This window comes from Capra hircus, chromosome 15 (assembly GCF_001704415.2).
Source record: "Capra hircus breed San Clemente chromosome 15, ASM170441v1, whole genome shotgun sequence".
Classification (NCBI taxonomy): Eukaryota; Metazoa; Chordata; class Mammalia; order Artiodactyla; family Bovidae; genus Capra; species Capra hircus.
In genome coordinates, this window is record NC_030822.1 from 64,818,837 (window position 1) to 64,836,894 (window position 18,058).

General features: G+C 40.6%; 1 protein-coding gene across 1 annotated transcript in view; it reads right to left on the reverse strand.

Moving 5' to 3' along the window:
* Positions 1-17,691, reverse strand: part of RAB39A (RAB39A, member RAS oncogene family) — a 37,975-nt gene extending 20,284 nt beyond the window's left edge. The window contains exon 1 of the mRNA XM_005689417.3: positions 17,334-17,691. Within this exon, the coding sequence (XP_005689474.1) occupies positions 17,334-17,560 (227 nt within the window). The 5' untranslated portion in view covers positions 17,561-17,691. The remainder of the gene's footprint in view (positions 1-17,333) is intronic.

The following is an 18,058-nucleotide window of genomic DNA, read 5'->3' on the forward strand; positions in this document are numbered from 1 at the left end:
CATCTTTTCTGATCACAATGCTATGAAATTAGAAATAGAAGGACTGATGCTAAAGCTACAATACTTTAGCAACCTATGACTAAAGAATCCCACTCCTGGGCATGTATCTGGAGAAAACATGGTCCAAAAGGATACATGCACCCCAATGATCACTGCAGCATTGTTTACAATAGCCAAAACATGGAAGCAACCTAGATGCCCAACAACAGAGGAATAGATAAAGATTTGGTACATATAAAAAAATGGAATATTACTCAGCCATTAAAAAGAATGAAATAATGCTATTTGCAGCAACATGGGTGGACCTAGAGATTGTCATACTGAGTGAATTAAGTCAGATAGAGAAGGAGAAATATCATATGATATCCCTTAATGTAGAATCTAAAAAGAAATAACACAAATGAACTTATAAAACACAAACAGACTCACAGACTTAGAGAACGAACTATGGTTGCCAGGGGAAAGGATGAGAGGAAGGGATAGTTGGGGAGTTTGGGATGGACATGTGCACACACTATATTTAAAATGGATTACCAACAGGGACATAGTGTACAGTACAGGGAACTCTGCTCAGTGTTATGTGGTAGCCTGGAAGGGAGAGGAGTTTCAGGAAGAATGGATACTTATATATGTATGGCTGAGTCACTTTCCTGTTTACCTGAATCACAACATTGTTCATTGGCTATACCCTAAAACAAAATAAAAAGCTTAAAAAAAAAAAAGATACATGAGGAAAAAAAGATGCATGAGGTAGTATTTTGAAGTTTTGCATGTTTTTATTCTGTTTTCACAGTTGAATGGTCAGACACAGAACTCTTTCAGCATTTTGAAGGCTTTCCATTGCCTTCAAGGTTCAATTGTTGTTTATAGGAAATATGAAGTCAATCTGATTCCTGATCTTTTCTATGTGACCTATTACCTATTATCCATATCCCTTCCCTGGCCTACTCCAGAAGTTTGTAGGAACTTTTCTGTGGCCCCAGGGTTTAGAATTTCATGACAATGTTCCTTAGAATGTGTCTACTTTCATCTATTGTGCTGGACTCTTCTAATCTGAAAACTCAGGTCCCTACATCTTGGAAATATTTTTAAAATTGCTTCACTGATCATTTCTTTCCTGTTTTTTTTCTGTTCCATTTTTCTGGAATGCCTGTTGCATTTTTACTGAACCTATTGGAACAGTCCTCTAAGGAAAAAAAAATGTGTGTGTGTGTATATATATATATATATATATATATATTCTTTTTCCTATTTTCTAAGTCTTTTTCCTTTTGTCCTATTTTTTGAGAGAATTCCCCAATCTTATATTGAGTGTTTTATTTTTTTCTATTGTGTTTCCAAAAGCTCCTTTTTTCTCAGAATATTCTTTTGAAAAAGCAGTATCTATTCTTCTTTTATGATTTCAATATTTTCCTATTTTCCCTCTGAGAAAATTAAAGACAGGGTTTTTTGGGGGCAGAGGGGTTGTACTTCTGAAACATCCCTTTCTCCCTTATCAAATTTGTTTTTCTGGTTGCTTTTGGCTTCTGTTTATTTCAGTTTCTAGATTTCATATTTTGGATTTCCTAATATTTCTTGTAATCTTTCATTGAGACTAAAAGCCTAACTCATAAGATGATCAGGATGGATCATTTAGTTGAGGAACTGCTAATGCTGGTATCTTAAGTCTTTCTTCTTGGCCTGGTCAAATTCTTCTGAAATGATTTCACCAATGTTCTGTTTGAAGGGTGAAGGTCTGATTGTCAGCATTCTGGAAGCTAAGACAGGGAAGAAGGCTAGACAGTCTTAGCATGCAACATGCACACATTCACTTAAAGTCCTTACTTTTAATAAGGGATCTCAACCTCAGTTATGCCTGATCATTTCAGTAAGAGATTCTATGTTTAACTTTTTCAAAGAATACATTTCTAGTTTTTTGCCAATATGTGGGAAGAGAAAGTCAACTGTTGCATGGAATGGTGGTGGGGATGTGAGGACCCAATCTTTCTTAAACAGATTGACAATCAATGATCCCTATTCAGAGGTATCCCTAATTCAGAAGTATCTGGTATCATCATTTCCTGGGTCTTTAGAGGACTCAATGATATATACTGGTTTGGTTTTTCGCTTTTCCCACCCCCTGGCTTAGAAGCTAATTTTCTTTAAATTGCTAATTCATGTATCGTTCCTCCATTTGCTTCCTTACTTCAATTTTAGAATCTACGGTTAAAAACCAAAACTGTCACTTTAGTGAGGTTTCAGAAAAAAAGCTAAAAAAGGCATAATTACTCAATCTGCTGTCATTACTGGAAGCCACTCCTTCCAGTTTATTATTGCTTCCTATTGTTATTTCTCTTACTACTGACATATCCTTCATGTTGCAGCAGCAAGGACCACATTCTTTCAGATACATGCTCTGAAACAAGCCCTCACCCTACACACAGAAGGCAATTTCTCCCTTTGTTCTGCCACCAGAACTTATTTTAGTACTTAGCAGCCTTTATTCCAATTATTTATCTTTCTTTGCTATGAGTCTGTGAGAAAGATCTCTAATTGTCCTCCAGGGTCTATTCTCCCTGTCTTCTTTTAGTAACAGAACTCCATGAGTTTTTGCTTACACACAGCAACTCATATAGAAACTATATTTCCCCAGTTTTCTTACAGTTAGTTTTGGCATATCACTAAGTTTGGACTAATGAAACATGATAAATTACATGTGCAGTCTGAGGTTCATCTGCTTAAGGAAGCCATTTACCCTAGGCTGCTTCTTTTTCCTTCTTGCTTGTTAGGAATGGCAATGATTGGAAAACTCTGGAAACTGATGCTGAGGAAGAGTCACCTAGATAGTCCAGAACTGCTCATGCTGGACCATTAACACAGGGGAGAGAGAAACAAAATTCTGTATCATTTAAGGTACCATATTTGGCCAGTTTCTGGATTGCAATATAGTTTGTACTCTATCCAGGATAGAGACAACATGGACCTTGAATGTGAGACTACATCTTATTTATTTCTACATCTGTTTTTGTATAGTGCCTTGTATCCAGTTAATATAAATAAATGCATAGATTTCCACAGGTAGATCATCATCCTGATGGATTTCAGTTTCTCTCAAAAAAAAAACAGAAAGCCAGTTCATAGTACTTTTGAGATTTTAGGACACCATAGCCAGTATTTGCTTGTAGCTTTGCTTAATACCCAGTATCTTTCCTTGTTTATCAAGGCAAAAAACTTCATATATATTCTTCTGTTGCAGTGGGTTGGGTCCATTCCTGTTTCTAAGTGTGGCAGTGCAGACACTGAACACAGCCTGCAGGGGAGAGTTGATTGCTGTTGCAGCCACAAGTGTTTGCTGTCAGTTATCAGTACCACTTCTATTGTGTAAAGCTATTTCTCCTTTTGTTTCCGAATATAGCAGAAAAATAGTGGTTTGAGTAGACACAGTAATTAACTTGGATCTATAGAGATGGGAGTGGGGTGGGGATATACACAAACAAAATATTTTTTAAGGGGAGAAACTACATGGAGCTGAGGTGGAACGTCACTCACTCATGACCAACTCTTGGTGGCCAATGGCCAAACAGTCCATGGAATTCTCCAGGCCAGAATACTGGAGTGGGTAGCCTTTCCCTGCTCCAGGGGATATTTTCAACCCCAGAATCGAACCAGGGTCTCCTGCGTTGCAGGCAAACTCTTTACCAGCTAGCTATCCGGGAAGCCAAAAAGTGAAAGTGAAAGTCGCTCAGCCGTGTCTGACTCCTTGCCACCCCATGGACTATACAGTCCATGGAATTTTCTTGGATTTTATTTTCAATTCAACTCTCACTAATTTACCTTGCCTCCAATAGATCTCTCCTATACAATCAGTTATACTTTCTCTTCCACTTCTAATTCTCTTTTCAGAGTCTATCCACCAGTCCTATCAAACATGTCTTAAATTTCATCTCATATTTGCTTCATTAACTTTTTATTTCCTACTCCCCAAACCTTTCTGTAGCCCTTAAAACAAGTGAAGGAACCTTTCAATTTTGAAACAGAGACCTGACGAAGTCATCTAGAAGCACCAGCAAAAGAGAGAGAGGGCTTCCCTGGTGGCTCAGCATTAAAGAATTCGCCTGTCAGTGCAAGAGACACGGGATCAATCCCTGACCCAGGAAGATCCCACATGCCGTGGAACAACTAAGCCCGTGTGCCACAACTACTGAGCCTGTGCTCCAGAGCTTGGCAGCCGCAACTACTGAGCCCAGGTGCCTCAGCTACTAAAATCTGCACACCCGAGACCCTGTGCTCTGCAACAAGAGAATCCACCACAATGAGAAGCCTCGGCACCACAACCAGAGACTAGCCACTGCTCACTGCAATTAGAGAAAAACCTGTGCAACAACAAAGACCTAGCACAGTCAGAACTAAAATAATAAATAATTTTTAAAAAGAGACACAGAATCAAATGAGAGAAGAAACCATGAGAGGTTCTCAAATATATTCTAAAATTTAAGGAATTGCCTACACTTTTTCTTTGAAGTGTTCTAATCTCTCTATTAATTCCCCAAATCAGTTCAGTTCAGTTCAGTCAATCAGTCTTGTCTGACTCTTTACGACCCCATGGACTGCAGCACACTAGGCCTCCCTGCCCATCACCAACTTCCGGGAGCTTACTCAAACTCATGTCCATCACGTCAGTGATGCCATCCAACCATCTCATCCTCTGTTGTTCCCTTCTCCTCCCGCCTTCAATCTTTCTCAGCATCGCGGTCTTTTCCAATGAGTCAGTTCTTCCCGTCAGGTGGCCAAAGTATTGGAATTTCAGCTTCAGCATCAATCCGTCCAATGAACACCCAGGACTGATCTCCTTTAGGATCGACTGGTTGGATCTCCTTGCAGTCCAAGGGACTCTCAAGAGTCTTCTCCAACACCACAGTTCAAAAGCATCAATTCTTCGGCGCTCAGCATTCTTTATGGTACAACTATCATATCCATACATGACCACTGGAAAAACCATAGCCTTGACTAGACGGACCGTTGTTGGCAAAGTAATGTCTCTGCTTTTGAATACGCTGTCTAGGTCGGTCATAGTTTTTCTTCCAAGGAGCAAACGTCTTTTAATTTCATGGCTGCAATCACCATCTGCAGTGATTTTGGAGCCTAAGAAAATAAAGTCTGACACTGTTTCCATTTTTCCCCCATCTATTTCCCATGAAGTGATGGGACCAGATGCCATGATCTTGGTTTTCTGAATGTTGAGCTTTAAGCCAACTTTTTCACTCTCCTCTTTCACTTTCATCAAGAGGCTTTTTAGTTCCTCTTCACTTTCTGACATAAGGGTGGTGTCATATGCATATCTGAGGTCACTGATATTTCTCCTGGTAATCTTGATTCCAGCTTGTGCTTAATCTAGCCAGGCATTTCACATGATGTACTCTGCATATAAGTTAAATAAGCAGGGTGACAATATACAGCCTTGACGTACCCCTTTCCTATTTAGAACCAGTCTGTTGTTCCATGTCCAGTTCTAACTGTTGCTTCTTGACCTGCATACAGATTTCTCAGGACACGGGTCAGGTGGTCTGGTATTCCCATCTCTTTAAGAATTTTCCACAGTTTGTTGTGATCCACACAGTCAAAGGCTTTGGTGTAGTCAATTAAACAAAAGTAGATGTTTTTCTGGTACTCTCTTGCTTTTTCCATGATCCAGTGGATATTGGCAATTTGATCTCTGGTTCCTCTGCCTTTTCTAAATCTAGCTTGAACATCTGGAAGTTCAAGGTTCACATACTGTTGAAACCTGGCTTGGAGAATTTTGAGCATTACTTTGCTAGTGTGTGAAATGAGAGCACTTGTATGATAGTTTGAACATTCTTTGGCATTGTCTTTCTTTGGGATTGGAATGAAAACTGACCTCTTTCAGTCCTGTGGCCACTGCTGAGTTTTCTAGATTTGCTGGCATATTGAGTGCAGCACTTTCACAGCATCATCTTAGGATTTGAAATAGCTCAGCTGGAATTCCACCACCTCCACTAGCTTTGTTCGTAGTGATGCTTCCTAAGGCTCATTTGACTTTGCATTCTAGGATATCTGGCTCTAAGTGAGTGATCACATCATCCTCGTTATCTGGGTCATGAAGATCTTTTTTGTATAGTTCTTCTGTATATTCTTGCCACCTCTTCTTATTCTCTTCTGCTTCTGTTAGGTCCATATCATTTCTATTCTTTATTGTGCTCATCTTTGCATGAAATGTTCCTTTGTTGTCTCTGATTTTCTTGAAGAGATCGCTGGTCTTTCCCATTCTATGTAATGGGACTCTGGGTTGGGAAACACCATGTATGTCTTGGGTGTTTACAAAGTATATTAGAATATTAGTATTATATTAAAGCTCTGAAAAATTTTGCACAATCCCAGCATTTCTAACAGTATTTTATCAAGGAAACTTTCACTTAAATTACACTTATTACTTTGAAAAATGCTACTCGGAAGAAAAATTATATGCAATGCCTAGAATTTGAGAATCTATACTCTATTTTTTTTTTAATGTCTTCTCTTATAGCCAAGAAGTTCATAATATCTATTAACTCCCATTTGCAGTATTCTCTCTTGATCTCGCCTCAGAGAATAGGGTTCAGTTCGGGCCACACACTATTCTTTTGTATTTCTGAGGCAGGAGTCTATTATTAAGGCTGTCCTTTAGCCTTATCTGTTTCAAGCCATATCACACTACGTCCTACAAAACAGAAATACATTTGGAAAGGCTGAAGAATCAGATGAAAAACCACTTTTGATACAGGAAGATAATTTAGACAGAGATTCTGACCAATTACACAAAAAGGAGGGGAAGAAACAAGCATATGCATGCATGCTAAATAGCTTCAATTGTGTCCAACTCTTTGTGACCCTAGACAATGTAGCCTACCAGACTCCTCTGTCCATGGAAATATCTCCAGGTAAGAATACTGGAGATATTCCTTCTCTAGGGAATTTTCCTAACCCAAGTATTGAACCTGGGTCTATCCTGCAGGCAGATTCTTTATGGTCTGAGCCACAACAGAAAGATAATATTTTGCCAAGAAAAGTCACTGATAACTTTTGGGGCCTGGCTTGCTAAAGACCTTTCTCAGGTGACTCTAATGCACTCATTATACCAGTGAAGTAGAAATAAACCTAAGAGAGAAGTCTCTGTTACCTTAGCAATTCTTTTGGCATTGTGACATTTTTGATGGTTTATTTATATCCTAGATATTGGTATGAGTGGATGCTCTTTAAAGACTTACTACCAGTAAAAAAATAATTTTATTTAGCATGTTACTCCTCAATTAAAAATGAATCATTACCATAGGAAGGAAACAGAAAAAACAAAATTCAGTACATTTTAAGAATGTTTTAAAGAACATTAAGATTTTAAGCCAAAACAAAATAACATGCCACCAAGCCATCGACAGTTACTCAGTCATGCTTATATACAGAACTGCTGTTGCTGCTGCTGCTGCTAAGTCGCTTCAGTCGTGTCTGACTCTGTGCGACCCCATAGACGGCAGCCCACCAGGCTCCCCTCTCCCTGGGACTCTCCAGGCAAGAGCACTGGAGTGGGTTGCCATTTCCTTCTCCGATGCATGCATGCATGGTAAGTTGCGTCAGTTGCGTCCAACTCTGATATACAGAATTACTATCGCTATTTTGAAACTCTTCCACAGCTTAAACTAAAAATATACTTTTAACTTTGAAGTGTACTGGACCTCTGTTTCACATTTTTCTGGAACTCCTATAGCTCAGAATAGTACTTCATTACATGAAGTGATTCCTTTCAGAAAACAATGGGTTTTTAATGATATTTGTTTCATGATAAGTGAGGTAGACTGTGTTGGGTAATAATTTTTAAATGAACTCTGAATTACATATTGTCAGAATTGAATAAAAGTTACTGACATTTGGAGGCAGAGTTATTAGTATCATAAAGTATAGGCTTTGTAGAATTTCACTTCAGAAAGAATGAAAATATTTTATTGAAGTAAAATCTGATGTTCTCTGGTGTGTGTGTGTGTGTACCTCAGTATTATTGGAGTGGTTCACCTTTCTTTTCCACTACTTCACAGAACAGACTGGAAGAATGCAGATTTCTTCTAACTCAGTTAGGATAAGAATAACTGGCTCTTTAAAACATCAAAATAAATAATCTCAGATCATTCCAAGAAGTTGCTCTTTCAAGTTTAAGTAAAATGGCTACAGAGGCTAAGTTGTTAAGAAATCTTTATATGCTATCAAAACTGACCAACAATAGGTAGAAATTTATTCTCTCTCTTTCTCTGAGACTAAGCAAAGCACTTTTCTTCATGGGAAAACTTTACTGAGTGATCCATATACTGACAACATTACTAATTTTTTTTCTAGCCGTTTCCTTGAAAGCTAAATGTGGGGCCAGCGTGTCAGAATAGGTGGTCATTGACACAGCATGATGAGAGGAAACTCCAATACCCTTCAGCCACAGATTCACAACTCCACCAATAGGGAAACATTACCTCAAGATGATACAAGGTGGTCATTCTCTTTTAGAACAGAAATACCCCTAGAAGAACCCTTATTCTTTTAATATTTTTGTATCTCCTGATCTTCTAGCTACTTCTCTCTGAAGCTAGGATGGAGAAGTAAGGAATGGCTTTTCAACTGAAATGTGAGAGAAAATAGAAGAGTTGGTCAAGATCTTACTATTCAAAAACAGTAGGAAAGAAAAAGTAGGCAAGCACCAACGGCCCCAAGAATGCATTCTACTTTGCAATTTTGCCTACTGCTGGCCTAGGGTCTGCAAACACTGAAGTACAATATTTAGTCTACTTTATTTACAGCATTTAGTTACTAAAGAGGATGCATAATTACCTTCATATACCAATATGTCATTGAGGTTATGGCTACATAGGAGAAATCAATTGATTCACTGAAGAAAAAGGAAATTAAGAAAACTAATCACAGGTTTTTGAAATTAATGGCTAGCTTCTTCTTTTTTTAATGGCTAGCTTCTTAACTGTGCTGAGTATGCAATCACTCAAAATGGTCTGAATGTTCTGAATGGACAGCGAAAATAAATTTCAGCATATAAAAATATACTTGGCTACAAGGGTCATCTTTCCACATTCTGCTATACTTGTTAGAAATGATGCTGGCTTCTTTTTACATATCATTTTACTCTGAAACATGAGAAAGTATACGTTTTGGGGTGACTGCTCACTTTTTTCTTCTGTGAATTTCTCTTTCCCAAAAAGTAGACTCCTACAGATTCATTTGCTTTGTATGACTCATAAAACATATCTCAATATTTGTATAATTCCTTGTATTTTATGTGGATATTATCTTAATAAACCCAACCCTAGGGGAGCTGACTCACTGGCCAATCAAAAATCAATGATATTTTTTCTTTTAAGAATTTGAATAAGAGGCTCAGGGACTGACACACTGTTAGCTCAGGAGCTAACAGCACTGGATAATGGAAATAGACTAGAGAGAAAATCCACAAACACATGTTAGAACACCTGTATGTTCACTGAGATTTTGCTTCTCATGAAATGGGTATCATTTAAAATTTATCCTTTATATCTAATCTAATATGGCTTTATTTCTGTTACTTACAACACAAATAATCTTAATCAAAACACTGTATTATCTGATCACTCAATACAAATAAAGCCCAGCTTTCTATTGCTTCTAATAACTCGGAACTACAGCAAACTGCAATGATTATAGCACTTAACTGCAAGCAATCTTTGTTCTGTTACCTATGTAATTATGAGCCCACCAATCCACTATCAGAAAATCTCTATTGACAATCATGAACCACAGTAAGGAGGGTGGAGATCAAATAAAGTTTCCTTAAAAAACGAAAACAGGACTTCCAGGGTGGTGCAGTGGTAAAGAATCTGCTTGCCAATGCAGGGGACATGGGTTTGATCCTTGGTCCGGGAAGATTCCACATGCTGCGGAGCAACTAAGCCCATGCCGCCACAACTACTGAGTCCATGCACCCTAGAGCCTGCACACCCTATAGCCTGCATGCAGCAACTTCTGGCCTGGAGTGGTACAACTACTGAAGCCCACACACCTAGGGCCTATGCTCCTGCCGACAAGAGAAGCCACCACAATGAGAAGCACGTCCGCTGCAATGAAGAGTAGCCCCCACTTGCTGCAATGAGAGAAAGCCTGCACAGCGCAGTGAAGACCCAGTGCAGCCAAAACTAAATAATTAATTAAAAACAAGAGAAAAACCCATTTAGCTTAGAACTCTTAAATGATCTCTTAAGGAAAAATAGAAAATGTTCATGATGCTTACTTTTAAAATTATGAACAGAAAACAAACCACTTTTAAATATTTACTTCATATGAATGTTTTGAAGTGAGAAAGGAGGAAACAGAGACATAAGGGAGGCAGAGGGATAAATAAGGAGAAATAAGCTAAAAAGAAATGAGATCAAAAAAGACACATTAAAATGAAACGAGAAGGTGGGAGGAAACTACGAGTAGAAACTGACAGATGAAGAGGGTAAAGGAAAATTAAAAAATAAGGAGTTTAAGGAAGGGTAAGACACATAAGGAAGAGAAAGATACACAGTAGAAGAGGAGCTAGAGGAAAAGGTTAACTAATATCTGCAGGTTTTCCATTGTTCCAAACTTCAAAAGTTTACTTGGTTCTGCTCAAAGAATGTGACTAAAGCAATTCATCAAAGGAGTTTCCCCCAAATTATACTAGTTAGAACACTACCAATCATAGATTTTCATATTTTAAGAATAGCCCTTCAAATAAATGGTGAAAATGCTAGTTTAATCAAAGGTAAATAGGTTTCTTTACTCACGACTTCTTGGCGTCTTTGATATGAATTTTGTAAGAGAGAAATGGAATACAAGGATTTTCAAACTTATTTGATTAGAGAACCCATCCTTTAAACAGAATCACATGGTCTGAGCGTTCTGCAGAACACACTTCGAGAAGCACTGCACTCAGTTCAGTTCAGTTCAGTCACGTTTTACAACCTCTGGCTGTAACTGTAATGCCCCAAAGGCCAGACAACATGAAATAAAAGGCCAAATTTGGCTTGAAGCTTCAGATTTTCTATCCCCACAGCTAATGTTGCTATAACTCATTTTATCTTCAGATTGCCTTAAATGCTTTTCATGAGAAAAATTCAAAATTTATGTTCTTACATTTGGTGCTCTCTATATGTCTAGTCATATTTACACTTATTTATCCCTATTAATACTGTTAAGCAATATTTTTGTTTCCTTTCCTGCTAAACTTCTTCCACTATGATGATTAAAAAATAGAAGTGGTGATTGTTAGTTTCACCCAGTGCCTGCAATGCTGAATCCATCTTCCCCTTTCCCCGAGCACTGGGGAAGTGCTGCATAAGTGTGGTAGCCCTGTGGAAGTGTGGCCTTATGACCTTTCTCCTCAATGAATTGAGAGCTGAAGTAATCTGCACCACACTGGCCTCACTTGCTTAAAGGAAACATTCCTTGATGTAGATCCTTTCTTTTCCCTCTCCCTGAACAGGCACAAAGTGTGCCTACAACCCAGCTTTGTCCACAGAGATGATGATAATGTTCTAGGGATGGTAGGAAAGTAAGAGAGAAGGCATCTGAATGATGGTCCTGAATGACGGACCACTTACCTTGAGACTGTTAAACAGAAGAGAAATGAACTATCGTTAAATAAGGCATTGATGGGGAAACAGTGGAAACAGTGTCAAACTTTATTTTTCTGGGCTCCAAAATCACTGCAGATGGTGACTGCAGCCATGAAATTAAAAGACGCTTACTCCTTGGAAGAAAAGTTATGAGCAACCTAGATAGCATATTGAAAAGCAGAGACTTTACTTTGCCAGCAAAGGTCCATCTAGTCAAGGCCATGGGTTTTCCAGTGGTCATGTATGGATGTGAGACTTGGACTGTGAAGAAAGCTGAACACCGAAGAATTGATGCTTTTGAACTGTGGTGTTGGAGAAGACTCTTGAGAGTCCCTTGGACTGCAAGGAGATCCAACCAGTCCATTCTAAAGAAGATCAGTCCTGGGTGTTCTTTGGAAGGAATGATGCTAAAGCTGAAACTCTGATACTTTGGCCACCTCATGCAAAGAGTTGACTCATTGGAAAAGACTGTGATGCTGGGAGGGATTGGAGGCAGGAGGAAAAGGGGACGACAGAGGATGAGATGGCTGGATGGCATCACAGACTCAATGGACGTGAGTCTGAGTGAACTCTGGTAGATGGTGATGGACAGGAAGGCCTGGCATGCTGCGATTCATTGGGTCGCAAAGAGTCGGACACAACTGAGCAACTGAACTGAACTGAATACAGTAATTTAACGTTTATTCTGACTAAAACACAGTGTTAATAACAAAAACTTTAACAACTGAGTATTATGCTACAATTTAAAGATGCTCACATATTCATCATTTTTCTAAACTTTCTTCACTTTGATTTTGTTCTCTTTTATTTTCTGTGACTAGTTACTGGCTACAAGCATATTAATATATGCTCTGAACTTTAAACACTAAGGCTTTATCAATTATTACTTTAATAAATTGGGGTTAAAAAAATGACCTAGAGTGAAAGTGAAAGTTGCTCAGTCCTGTTCTGACTCTTTGCAATCTCATGGACTGAAATTCTCCAGGCCAGGAAACTGGAGTGGGTAGCCTTTCCCTTCTCCAGGGGATCTGCCCAACCAAGGGATCGAACTCAGGTCTTCCACATTGCAGGCAGATTCTTTACCAGCTGAACCACGGGGGAAGCCCGCCCCCGCCCCGCCCCCCAACATGAAAAAGATAACTTAAAGCTATTTATATCATAATCATCAGCTCACTGTTTTGTTGTCCTCTAACACATTTGTTTATGCTTTTAAGCTATCTTCTGAACTCTCTAAAACCAATTTGTTTTTGTTTATATCTGATCACCAATCAACCTCCAAATAGAATGTAAATGGAATGTTTCCCACAAATTCTTGATTACAGTTAAACAGTATGATTACAACTAATGACAGGAGTATACATTCATGAACTAAATAGTACCTTTCTATGAAACAAATGCACTTACTCAAAATAAGTCTCTGTATTTTCTTAGAGGAAGGTACAGAATGATTTAACAATAACTTTAATGCAATTTTATGGAGAAACTGTTCTGCTAAATGAGAGAAAAGCAAGTATTTGGAGGCAGCTACTGATATATATGTGAATTTAGGAATACATCTTTGGTAAAGAGCCAAACAAAATATAGTATGACTCACTGTCAGTAAATGTTCCCTAAATGTCCTTGCATTATTATGAGTGTTACTGTCTGATTTAAATGTGTGTGTGTGCTCACTCCTTGTGACCCCATGGACTATAGCCCACTAGCCTCCCGTGTCCATGGAATTTTCCAGGCAAGAATACTGGAGTGAGTTGCCATTTCTTACTCCAGGGGAATCTTCTCTACCCAGGTATCGAAATCTTGTCTCCTGAATTGGCAGGTGGATTCTTTACCACTGGGCTACCTGGGAAGCCAGTTTAAATAGTATATATAAAATAAATGTACATTTTTCTTAAGGCAATAAAAAACAATGATGTATTTAGCAGAAAAGATCTTTAAAATCTAACAATTTAACCATCCCTTACAATAAGTTTAAGAGCTGCTTTTATGGATTAAAGACCTAAATGGAAAACCAGAAACTATAAAACTCTTAGAGGAAAACAAGGGCAGAACACTCTCTGATGTAAATCACAATAAGATCCTCTATGATCCACCTCCCAGAGTAACGGAAATAAAAACAAAAATAAACAAATGGGACCCAGTTAAACTTAAAAGCTTTTGTACAATGAAGGAAACTATAAGCAAGGTGAAAAGGCAGCCTCCAGAATAGAAGAAAATAGCAGCAAACAAAACAACTGACAAAGAATTAATCTCCAAAATATACAAGCAGCTCATAAAGCTCAATACTGGAAAAATGACCCAATCAAAAAGTGGGCCAAGGAACTAAATAGACATTTCTCCACAAGAAGACATAGAGATGGCTAATAAAAACACGGTAAGATGCTCAACATCACTCATTATTAGAAAAATGCAAATCAAAACCACAATGAGGTATCATCTCACACAGGTCAGAATGGCCACCATCAAAAAGTCTACAAACAATGAATGCTGGAGAGGGTATGGAGAAAAGGCAACCCTCTTACACTGTTGGTGGGAATGCAAACTGGTATAGCCACTATGGAGAACAGTGTGGAGATTCCTTAAATAACTGGGAATAGAACTGCCATGCTGCTGCTGCTGCTAAGTTGCTTCAGTCGTGTCCAACTCTGTGCAACCCCATAGATGACAGCCCACCAGGCTCCCCCATCCCTGGGATTCTCCAGGCAAGAACACTGGAGTGGGTTGCCATTTCCTTCTCCAATGCATGAAAGTGAAAAGTGAAAGTGAAGTCGCTCAGTCTTATCCAACTCTTCGTGACCCCATTGACTGCACCCCACCAGTCTCCTCTGTCCATGGGATTTTCCAGGCAAGAATACTGGAGTGGGCTGCCATTGCCTTCTCCGAGAACTGCCATAGGACTCAGCAATCCCACCACTGGGCATACACACTGAGGAAACCAGAATTGAAAGAGACATGTGTACCCCAACGTTCATTGCAGCACTCTTTACAATAAATAAGACATGGAAGCAACGTAGATGTCCATCAGCAAATGAATGGATAAAGAAGTTATGGTACATATATACAATGGAATATTGCTCAGCTATGCCTGGAGAATCCCATGGACGGAGAAGCCTGGTAGGCTACAGTCCATGGGGTCGCAAAGAGTCGGACACAACTGAGCGACTTCACTCACTCACTCACTCATAAAAAAAGAACACATTTGAGTTAGTTCTAATGAGGCGGATGAAACTGGAGCCTATTATACAGAGTGAAGTAAGTTGGAAAGAGAAACACCAATACAGTATATTAACATATATATATGGTATTTAGACGGTAATGACAATCCTATGTGGAAGGCAGCAAAAGAGACACAGATGTAAAGAACAGACTTTTGCACTACGTGGAAGGAGGTGAGGGTGAGATGATTTGAGAGAATAGCACTGAAACATGTATATTACCATATATGAAATAGATGACCAGTGCAAGTCTGATGCATGAAGCAGGGCCCTCAAAGCTGATGCTCTGGGACAACCCATAGGGATGGGGTGGGGAGGGAGGTGAGAGGAAGGTTCAGGATGGGGGACACATGTGCATCCATGGCTGATTCATGTCAATGTATGGCAAAAACTGCCACAGTATTCTAAAGTAATTAGCCTCCAATTAAAATAAAATAAATTAGGGGCTTCCCTTGTAGCTTAGTTGGTAAAGAATCTGCCTGCAGTGCAGGAAACCCGGGTTTGATCCCTGGGTTGGGAAGATCCCCTGAAGAAGGAAATAGCAACCCACTTCAGTATCCTTGCCTGGAAAATCTCATGGACAGAGGGGCCTGGAGGGCTGCAGTTCATGGGGTCGCAAAGAGTCAGGCATGACTGAGCAACTAACACAACACCACAAAATAAATAAATTAATTTTTTTAAAAGTTACTTTTAAGGAAAGTGTTTTAGACTCAAGAAGATTTTACTACCTATACTTCTTAATTATCAGTAGTTGCTAGAAGTTTAAGGTGTAAAGTTATGGTATAGAAGTTAAGGTATAAAGAACATGTTTTTACTATATTCACTTTAGTGGCTCAGAGGGTAAGGAGTCTGCCTGCAATGTGGGAGATCTGGGTTCGATCCCTGGGTCAGGAAGATCCCCTGGAGAAGGAAATGGCAACCCACTCCAGTATTCTTGCCTGGAAAATCCCATGGATGGAGGAGCCTGGCAGGCTACAGTCCATGGAGTCACTAAGAGTCGGACATGACTGAGCAACTTCACTTCACTTTAGAGGGTAGAGCAAGAGCTATAGTAAATGCTTTTTACTGACCATGAAATATCTTAACGCTCATCTCTGACTGAGATCACAAGTGAATGAATTTGCTGTCAACCTTACAATGGTAAAACTGTAATGAATGTTAGAGATCATGATGACTCCATCTTACAGATAAGGAATTAAAGTTTGAAAAATTATTTTAAAGGAGGCTTTTTCTCTTTTTCTCAGCGAAGTAGGCTGATCTCACTCAGAATGGGTGTTGGATGGGGTGAGGGGGAGCCATGTTTGGGAAGTATGGTTAAGAAGTACCGATTCCAAAAGCAGAAGACTACCAAATGTTTGCTTTAATGAGTCCCATTGGATAATAGAACCTTGCAAGAGTCCCAAACACTACAGTATATCAGATCCCTTACCCTTCTCTAAAAAAAAGTTCTTGAATCCTAAAAATTTTAAATGTGCCTCATATCTGATTCCATCTTAAATATCTAGGAAATGCATACAATTTACATTTAGTTTTTATTTGGCAGTCACTTTTGTGAAATCCTTCAGGGTTTCAATGAGCATGTAGAATGAGACTATTTATTTGTATTCCTCCTCCATGTAGAAAAGTATTTTCTGATCTATTATCACCCTGGAACGTTAAGTACCTATTATGAATAAATTAAAGGAAAAGTTCCTAACAAATCTCAGTATGTACATCTCTCTTTTCTCCATCAAAGCACCAGTGATGACAAACTTCTAAAGACAATTCAATCCTTAAAAAACAATAACAGTGAAACAAAAACTCCTCAGTTGTGTCTGTGTCCTTGGTTGCTGTGCAAGACACACTCTCACGGGTCCTGGCCCTGTATTTCTGATGACCACATTCGGTGCTGTGAGATGTTCAGACCATTACCGCATTCATCTCCGTCTGCACGGTGCCCAATGAGCTCATGCTGTAATCTGGGCTGGAGCACTGCTTGCTGTGAAGCTAAACGGATCAATCATGAATCTGGGAATCCTTCTATGCAGTTCTCCGGGGCCGCATAGATGGGAGGCTGCTCGGTCAGAGGAGGAAAAGCGGAGCTTGGAGAAGGGTGGCCAGGTCAGGGCGTGCGCAGCGAGGGACGCTGAGTTTGGGGAGAAGGCAGCAGGAGAGCCAAAGAGTTGGGGATTAAAATGCCAGCAGGGCCAGAGCGCTGGGTAAGAGAAGCTGGTGAGGGTGACCTGGGTTCAGGCGGGAAAGGAAAAACGGAAAGGGGGCGCAGGAAATAGGAGCCAAAGAAAGAAGTGAGAAATTGCGGAGGAGGAAGTCGTCCCTGGAAGAGGAGGGGCAAAGGGGAAGCGAGAATGGAGTGTTTGCACTTTCGAGAGGGAAGGGCCAGAGCTGCTCCCGACTCGGGCCGGTGCGGCCAACGCTTAGGGAGGGGGCCCCAGGAGGACGGAGGGGGCGGCGCGGTCCCTGGGGAGGGTCCCAGCGCCCGGGGTCCTACCTGAACCGCTCCTGTCCCGCCGTGTCCCAGAGCTGCAGCTTTATCCTCTTGCCGGGCTCGATCTCCAGCAGGCGGGAGAAGAAGTCCACGCCGACGGTGGGGTCGCAGGCGGGGGAGCGCAGACCAGGAAAGCGGCCCTGAGTGAAGCGGTGCAGGAGGCATGACTTTCCCACGGTGGAGTCCCCGATGACGATTAGGCGGAACTGGTAGATCCAGATGGTCTCCATCGCTCACGTGCCCAGCGGACTCTAAGGCCGCCCCACCCTCCTACCCGCCGCCGGGCAAATAAAGCGGCGGGAACTGTCCGTTCAGCACCTCCCCAGCGCCCGCCAGTCGGCTTCCAGCATATTCCTGCGGCTGCGGCCGCCACCAGGTCCCCGCCCTCTCTGGAGGGAGAGGCGGGGCCCGGTCGGGGAAGGGGCGTGGCTTCAGGCCAGGGGGCGGGGCAGGGCCGTGAGGAGGAAGCGGCGGGGCGGGCGGGGGCGGGGGGCGCGGAATAGTCTAGCTGCTTGAGAACTCCCGCCCCCGACCTCTGTAAATCAGTTTTCCCCAAAGCTCACTGGGCGCTTTGGGTGTGGTGAAAGGACGTGACAGAGGCAATGACCAATGAAAATGAAAAAAGGTCTCAACTCTGGGAGGGTCAGCCAATGAAAAGTGAAAATCATTTTCTTTTACGGGCGTCAGGACGGGCTCGTCAGATTCCGGCTCTGATTTTTGAAAGTGTG